The sequence below is a fragment of the Macrobrachium rosenbergii genome, chromosome 8 (assembly GCF_040412425.1).
Source record: "Macrobrachium rosenbergii isolate ZJJX-2024 chromosome 8, ASM4041242v1, whole genome shotgun sequence".
In the NCBI taxonomy this organism is placed as follows: domain Eukaryota; kingdom Metazoa; phylum Arthropoda; class Malacostraca; order Decapoda; family Palaemonidae; genus Macrobrachium; species Macrobrachium rosenbergii.
In genome coordinates, this window is record NC_089748.1 from 22,766,045 (window position 1) to 22,775,817 (window position 9,773).

General features: G+C 31.7%; 1 protein-coding gene across 1 annotated transcript in view; it reads right to left on the reverse strand.

Moving 5' to 3' along the window:
* Positions 1-1,080: 1,080 nt before the first annotated feature.
* LOC136841082 (uncharacterized) overlaps positions 1,081-9,773 on the reverse strand; it is a 104,297-nt gene continuing 95,604 nt past the window's right edge. Inside the window, exon 4 of the mRNA XM_067108134.1 lies at positions 1,081-1,196. Within this exon, the coding sequence (XP_066964235.1) occupies positions 1,081-1,196 (116 nt within the window). The remainder of the gene's footprint in view (positions 1,197-9,773) is intronic.

A 9,773-nucleotide genomic window follows, 5' to 3' on the forward strand; every position in this document is an offset into this window, starting at 1 on the left:
ATTCATAAGTAAAGTTACGTATTAGAAGTTTTTTAAAATATTTTGTAGCAAGTATAAAAGAATACATTCTACTTTTAAGATTAGTATAACTTGATGAAAGTTGAATTGGATTATGGTCACAACACGAACAAGTGCCAGACTCCAGATACGCATTAGGATCACAGTGACAGTAGCAGCTACATTTCCCGGTTACAGTACACAACACAGCCTTACAACCTTAAAATATATATATATATATATATATATATATATATATATATATATATATATATATATATAATATATATAAATATTTTTTTCAGTATGATTTTTAACCGGTTTTTCAGTTTTGATGATTTGTTTTACATTTAACCGTATAAATGACTATTCACGTAATAGCATAATAGCATGTTTAGTTCTTGGAGTTTATAGTAAAATTCCCAGCATATGCCAGACTTTATCTAATTGAATGAATGCAGTGAAGTAAATGGGAGGATATCTTAAAAAAATCTCTGGCCTACTGTCATCAAAATATGACTGATTAATGATTATTAATATATGCTTATTCTGCTTAGAAAAGGAAGCGAGTCTCATTAAACATAAATTAAAGCAGAAAACTTTTTGTCCTCCGATTGCTCTTCAAGCAAGCACAAACTTTCTGAAGATTTTGTATTATTACTTAACTTCAGTTGAGTGACAGTAAATTTTGGGAATCTTGATAGTAATGTTGACGTTATGTTAATTAACCTGTTAATCAGCTCGGCCTAAACCTCCGTGCTCAGATTCTAGTTAGATAATAATCTAACGTTCCAAAGATGACAATAAAAGGATTCCATTACATAAAACCAGTTATCCCATTTTCACCCTACAAATCTCTCTCTCTCTCTCTCTCTCTCTCTCTCTCTCTCTCTCTCTCTCTCTCTGTTTCTCCCAAGAAAATCCAAAGAGCACATTTTAGTAGAACCTACAAATTTTGGTAATGCATGAGAAGAACATTCTTGAGTTACAGTACCATTACGAACAGTAATCATTACGCACAACAGTAAAACAATAACCTATAACAACAAGAAAAAAATGTGAATGATTATAGGGACGACTCTCTTATACAGGTAACCAAGACTGCCGAGGTAACTGTGCTGTGTGAGTCCCTTTTAAGGAGGATGACGAGGCCGCCGGTGTCATAACTTGTGCTTCAATTGCAATGGCCATTTTCTCGCCTATAATGCAATAAAGGTTGTGGAATTGGTGACCATAAAAGGGGGAAGGATTAAGGAGGAAATATTAGTTAGGAGAAATTTAAAGTTTGGCGTAAATACAGAAAGATAGGAAAATAACTGGTAGGTAGAAATCCAGGAATATTACTGGACTGATAGAACTGAAAAATTAATATTCTCAATATTGAACTAGTTTCGAAGGTGAATTTTGTAAACAAGCTTCAAATGAATACACTCATACGTAAAATTTAAAATTTGAGCAAAAGAAGAAAATAGAAAAGCTTAGAATAAGAAAAGAGTAGACTTGGATGTATGTTGAAATAAGAAATCAATTTTCACATACTGTATATGAAAGTAAAAAAAAATGAAATATTTCAACAGTACTAACTTTTGAAAAAGAAAAAAAAACTTATTTTACGTTATTTTTCAAGATAAACTAACACCAGTATTCAAGGCCATTCAGGTGGTAAAAAGTCATTAGATAATTTTTTATTCCTTGGAATTTAATGCTTATGAACCACGTTTAAAAAAATAAACTAGATTTAATTTGTTGACGTTACATAAACAAATAAACCACTGAATGCATACAATTAAAATAAATGTAATATAATCTTATAAAATACTTGTTAAGGTATCAGTCACGTGAAATATTAGTAAACCACCTGAACACGAAAAATGTTGAATTGATTAAGTTGTCTCGAGTCTAATACAAAACTCAACTGTAAATAATTAACATTTCTACACAGAAAATGGTTACTTATCATTCTGAAAGGGAACGTCAACTAAAATCCAATAAATAGAGATAATATAATTCACAGAAGACGGCTGTTATCGAAGACCGTATGTCGTAAAATCCCCTGAAAGGGAATTGTATCTTTCAGTCTTGAAATATGGATCAAACCTTATAAAAGAATTCTTTTCGACTTTCTTTTCTCAGTCGGGGAATCAAAAGCGAGAGTCAAATAAACCTTTTCATCTCTCACGAAAGTGGTATTGATTTCGAGAATTCCAACTTACATTTATAAGGTGACCATCTCGGTGTTAAATTGACGCTTCTATTAAGATTCACGATGGCTTTTCCTTTGAAAGATGAAATCTAATTTTACCTGGAATTGAAGTCTGAAAGAAAGGTGGGGGAGATGAGGGCGAGTGCAGTCTCAATGATACACTGTAGAGGAAAAAATTTACTTATTAGTCACGAAGTCTTTTCCTGAGAGCACTTGAAGCTTCTGGCTAAGTGTGCTCAATTACGTGAGGTATATATAGAATTATAAGAAATAATAATAATTAATTGTTTATTGTGATGGAACTTGAATTCTAATGAACTGACACCTATTTTTTTTCAAGATGATCCATTAACAACTCTAAATAAAATCTCGTTCATATGAAACATTGTAGCACAACGTAGGAAGGGTTATGTGATAAAAATAATAATCGAAATCGAGCGAGCATTACAATTTTCGGAGTCTGAATGATTCATTTGCATTAATAATTTCGTCTGACGTCGAAAGACTAATAAATTAGCATAAGTTAGAAGATTATATATATATATATATATATATATATATATATATATATATATATATATATATATATATATATATATATATATATATATATATATGTGTGTGTGTGTGTATGTGTGTGTGTGTGTAATTATTCCTAAGTATATTAGATTCGTTAATATAATATAAAATTTCCGCAGCTTACCTAAAAAAGAAATGCCCGAGAGATAAAACTTACGATAGCAGAAGTCCTAAATCAGTAAAAGCTCGACAGATGTAAAAGATATCTTGGGATCTAATAATGTGAAGATGGAAAAAAAAATATGAAGCTTGATGCAAGGAGTTTTAAACGTTAATAAAAACAAGTAAAAAATGCAATCGAGTGTTCTGTACAGCCGCCTAAGCGTATAATGAAGGCCACCGAAAACAGATCTATCTTTTGGTGGTCTCGGTATAATGTTGTAAGAACTGCAGCCCATTAAACTTTACCCACGGCCCAGTGGTGGACTATCCTATATCGTTGCCAGAAGCACGATTATGGCTAACTTTAACCTTAAATAAAATAAAAACTACTGAGGCTAGAGGGCTGCAATTTGGTATGTTTGATGACTGGCGGGTGGATCATCAACATACCATTTTGCAGCCCTCTAGACTCAGTATTTTTTTAAGATCTGAGGGCTGACAGAAAAAGTGCGGACAGAAAAAAGCGCAGACAGAATAAACTACGGACGGACAGACAAATCCGGCACAATAGGTTTCTTTTACAGAAAACAAAAAGGGAAAAACCCTAAAATGGAGTATATACATATGAGACGGCTGAGAGAAAACTGCATAAATAATGGTAGGTAAATAGGTACCATATTTTTTTTATTTTAGTATGTAAGTACCTTGGGGGTGTAAAATGAGAAAAACTCTAAAAATAATAAAACGTAATGCTTAATTTTACGTCAGTAATGTCGCAAATGTTTGTAAGCTTGTGACTATTATCAAGAGGAGGACAAAAATTAAATTGTCCTACGTGTGGAAAAATTTGAAGGTGAGACTTACGATGACACAAATAGACTACAGAAATGCAGGGTGTTTTGGGCATAAGCCTCATGGACAAAAATAAAACTAAAATAGCAAGAGAGCACGGGCAAAACAAATAAAACAAAAAAACGGAACCATATCAAATGATAAAAGAAATTGAAGCACAATTAAAACTTATTAGCCATGCAAGCACAATAGTCAGAATAATAAACACAAAGGCAGAGCTGAAAGGTCTTTAGCTGATACAAAATGTACATACATATGCATATATGTATGTATGTATTTATATAAATATATATAATATAATATATATATATATATATATATATATATATATATATATATGTGTGTGTGTGTGTGTGTGTGTGTGTATTATGTATCAACTAAAGACCTTTCAGCTATATATATATATATATATATATATATATATATATATATATATATATATATATATATATATATATATATATATATATGGCTGAAAAAGGTCTTTAGTTGATACATAATACAATACATGTGTGTATATATATCATATATACATATGTATGTACGTATTATGTGTCAACTAAAGACCTTATATATATATATATATATATATATATATATATATATATATATATATATATATATAGGAAATTTTAGTTGATACATAATGCTGATACATACAATATATACAATATGTACATATGTATGTATGTATTATGTATCAACTAAAGACCTTTCAGCTATATATTAAATTAGGGTAGTTTTGCCGGGCGGCGTAACACCTGCCCGTGCTACAATAACTCCGCCAAGGTAAGTAGTTCCATGACCCAACGACCCCACGCTTTCTGGGGTAGGTAAGCCCCCTTTAGGTTAGGGCACGCCGCCCTATGTTAGGTTAGGTTGGTTACATCTGGTTAGGTCAGGACCTGGCACTACAGGAAAAGTTCGTCTTGTTTGTATTCGTCTGCCAGTTTCCAAGTCGGAACCTACACCACAGCCTTGGCCACCTAAACTGTAGGCGCTCCTATATTTACATACATATATATATATATATATATATATATATATATATATATATATATATATATATATATATATATATATATATATATCATATATATATATATATGAGAGAGATGTTGGCACTAAAATTTCAACCTGAGGCAAATTTTAAACAATCGGTACTGGGATGTAACCCCTACGTAGAAACATAAATCAAACAGAGACTTCCTGATCTTGAAGGTGAAGACTTGTCCCTTCAGTGGACAATGATTCTGATGCATTTCCCAGCAACAATAGCGATAACTTTCTACCCGCTATAGGATGATGGATGATCAAATTCACGAATTTCGCTTATGTGAAGCCATTCTGATATTCGGAAGCAAAGGGTCTGGTATACGACAGTCTTCATAAAATGTAGACTTGACGGAGAGAGCACTTGGCGATTTCTATTTACACTGCCATGGTAATTATGTAAGTAATCTATTATAATCTATACACATATGATGAAGGAGATGTACAAATAGGTGATTAATAGCTAAACCTATTTACCTAAATATAAATGCGATAAAGTAGTCACCATTACCTAAAGCGTTCACTGGCTATTTGGTAATCAATTGTCAAGTGAAACAGTGATAGAATATAGAATTTAGGCCAAAGGCCAAGCGCTGGGACCTATGAGGCCATTCAGCTCTGAAAGTGAAATTGACAGTAAAAAGGTTTGGAAGGTAAAACAGGAGTAAAACATCGGAAGTTGCTCTATGAAACAACTGTTAGAACGGGTGGAAAGCCAGTTAGAAGAAAGAATATGAATGGCGATACAGTAAAAGGAATGAAAGAGGTTGCAGCTAAGGGCCGAAGGGATGCTGCATAGACCCTTAAGTAATGCCTACAGTGCACCACGTAAGGTGCACTGACGGCACCGTGATAATTTTCTATTGGGGTGAAACAGTGATATTTTCTTTAATAATTGTGAAGCTCTTTTCAAGGGAAATGAGACTTTAAAAGCAAATACACGCCGAAGACAACTCTTCTTGACAATATATATTGATTTCCTTTGTCATTTACAATGTTATATATTTTTTTATTTCCCTTTCACGAAGCTCGCATAAAAAAATATGGAAATTGTTAGAAAGGCGGGTAAAAAACAAAAGCTTTTCTTGCTCAGCGTTGAATGTGGAGATGCATCGCATGCATAATGGGCTCGCTTATTTTTGTCCTCGTCCAGAACACTTTCTGATTCTTTACTGCATTTTTCTTTAGTCTTTTCCTTTCTCGTCGGATATCTTCTATTTCTGTTATCTCATTTTTAATGTCAATATAACTTGAACTTCTTATGTTCTGATTCCTGTTCTTTAGCAATTCGTCAGTAAAACGAAAAAATATTTATATAAAATTTCTGTGTAACTGATACTCCTCCTGAGATTGTATAGATTTTACCTTCAGGTTTTACCACCTTTTAATTTGGCTGTATTCCAGATTTATTTTACATGTCTTTTAAAAAAATGTATTTGTTAACTTTTAAACAAACTTCCTTTGTCTTACCTTAAAAAATGAAAATAGGAAAAATGAACAGCTTAGAAGCAAACTTTCATGAAGTAGAAAATCGTACAGAATGATAAATCCAAATATCTTTACGAGTGATGCCGGTGAATTATTTCTCAAATTACTCTAAGACTTAGCTAAAGAGCTTCTTTAAGATACACAAATAAATGCATATATAAATTGAAACAAAAATCTTTAATAAGGTATGGATCGAGACAATGTGCATTAGTCTATGTCACAATAAATATTAAACGAACAATAAATCTAAAGAGTATCCAGTAAGAAACCAACAACACTAGAACTTCCATTTATTACATCCAGCGGGCTGAAAAATATATGCATGCATTCACAGAAGTCATCAGAAGCGATTGACAAAGAAAGCTGTTGCTCTGCAATGTGGGTATTGAAGAAGGGTCATCTGTCACTGCCAACAGGCGTAACTGTCGTCAGAGGGTGTATGTAGTAATAACAGCATTGTCCACAACTAAAGTTACGGATAACAGTTTTACTGTTTCAAATACTGACTTGTAATAATCTGAGATAACTGCTCATTATCTCTATACCATAAAATATAAGAACCATGAAGGGTCGTAACCTTGGCATTCCTTTTCCCGTGACCTTCTAAATTTTGATTGGAATTGCAGGTTACGCCAAAGTTGATATAGTAATTAAAACTTTTTTATTCAACACGTTCCTTGATATTAAACCCCTTCATGTATATGTAGGACATCTGAAGTTACGATATTTTACATGAACAGAAACTCTAGAAATATATGGTTGCTGTTTTAAATAGTGTGTTATGGCCTTCTTTATATTCATATTACACTGTGGTATTACAGTAAAAAGACATTTATATTTATATGATTACATTAACACGTGGTCACAACCATACACATACGTGCAAATCTCTCCTCTCTCTCTCTCTCTCTCTCTCTCTCTCTCTCTCTCTCTCTCTCTCTCTCTCTCTATATATATATATATATATATATATATATATATATATATATATATATATATATATATATATATATATATATATATATATATATAATATATATATATATATATATATATATATATATAATATATACCGGATATATATATATACCAGACAATTCGGTACCGGACAATTCGGAACCGGACAGTTGGGTACAGGACAATTGGTACTAGGACAGTTTGGTACCAGACAATTCAGTACTACTAATATTACTAAAAACACAAAAACACAATGTATATATATTGCTTAATTATCAGTGGTAAAAAAAGAAAATTTATAATGCTTAAAAAAATTTAAACTGCTATTAAAATTCATGTTTAATAAAATAAAATAAACTGACGAAATGAATTTTTGCATTTATTATTGAACACAATACTAAAACATAAAATCTTAAAAATATCTTAAAACTTGCAATATTTCAAAATGTTCATCTGTATGAATGAAGTCGAGCTTTGTACGAGCGATTTTCACGTCCACTATGTTTTTGAACCACCAGCATTTTCTTTGTTTATGGTAAACGTAGTTTTCGTTATCGACCGATTTCTTCACTTTTCCAAATTTACAAACTTGCAAGTGGCCATTCCATACCTCATGGGCTGATAACTGACACTAAAATTCAGTTAACAAAAATAACTGACCACAGTAACAATGCTATACTTTAAAATAAGCCGCAAATATACAAATGAATGGGTCACTACCGCTTGATTAGAATAATCGTTTCATATCTCATTACTTAAGGGTCTTTGCAGCGTTCCTTCAACCTGTTTCGCCTCCGTTAAAACCTTCTACTATCAATTTCCCTCTCAGCGTTGAATGACCTCCATGTCCCAGCGCTTGGCCTTTGTCCTAAATTCTATATTCTCTATTTAAATGAGTAGCTTAGTTAAAAGCCTTCCGTTACCGAATTGTCTGGTACCGAATTGTCCGGTACCAAATTGTCCTAGAACCAAATTGTAAGACCGTATTATCCAGTACTGAATTGTCTGCCATATATATATATATATATATATATATCCGATATATATATATATATATATATATATATATATATATATATATATATACATATATATATATATATATATATACATATATATATATATATATATATACATATACAGTATATGTATATATATATATATATATATATATATATATATATATATATATATATATATATATATATATATATATATATATATATATACAGTATATATATATATATATATATATATATATATATATATATATATATATATATATATATATATATATATAAGAGGTACAATCATAGAGGAATTTATCACAAATCTCCAAATGTGTGCATAAGGAGAGTCTGCATATTCCACAACGCTTCTTTAGAGACTTACATCCAGTTGAGTGTAATGTAAGTGAGAATAGCACCGTGAGGTATTCCCATATTTCTCTCTCTCTCTCTCTCCCTCTCAGAGGGAAGAGTTTATTTAGTTCCCAGGAACTGAAATAGTAGGTAGATGAGCCTGGCCATCGTATTTTATGCGTTCAAACCTGTGTTAGAAAGCAAGTCGTGAAAAGTTCAAATAAACTTTGTAGGCTTCTAGGACATTATAACTTTATTTAGCACCCTTTAAATTTACATTGTGCAAACTTTCAGTGTAAAACATGATATATTCTTAAACAAGTAATTCAATAAATTTGTAAATTTACTCTTGCAAGGTAATTGATGAAAAGGAGAAAATTCTGCGATCCACAAAATCAAAACTCAGAAAACTTAGCCGTTCACTTGCTATAAAAAAAAAATACGATTTCATGTCTTGAAGGAAAAAAATTTGTCATTCTATAAATCTAAAGTAAATCTGGAGAGAAATTATGGTTACCAAAAGATTGGGGTATTCCGTGAGGTGGAAACTTCTGAGATGTTAATGCAATTTCTTTTTCTTACTGTAGGTTTTCCCAAAGGGTAAGGAAAACCCTGGAATGTCTGAATTGCTCAAAGATTAGTTTCCAGCCTCAAACAGTAAGAGAAAGCAGCAACATTGTTTTTCTTTTATCTTTCTCAAGAAAGGCCCGTTTGAAAAAAAGAGACTTTCTGAGAAGTAGACTAAAAAGTGGTTAGTCAATAAAACAGTAAGAAGTCATGAAAACAATTCAGAAAATAAAACAGCTTCCAAATATTTAGCCAATCAGTTTCTCGATATCTTTGTGAGTTTTTGGCAAACTAATAAATCAAAACACTGAAATCTCCAAACAAACTGTTCTTTAAATACTGAAGACAAAGAGGCATGTGAGAAAACACATAATGATGGCAAAACAAAGTTGGAAAATTTATAAGTACGGAGTTATTCCCGTCGTTTACCAGTTAACAAATAAGCAAGCCTGCAAACAAAAGAATCAAACAATTCTAGTTGAGCCGGAAACTGGTTGCCACCAAAACAAAAAGCCCAGTCGTAGGCCTATAAACTTTGTAAAAGAGAGGAAAAGGGAACGGAAAAAATCTCGTGAACTTTAGAATAATCTGGACGTTTTATCCCCTCGAACTGA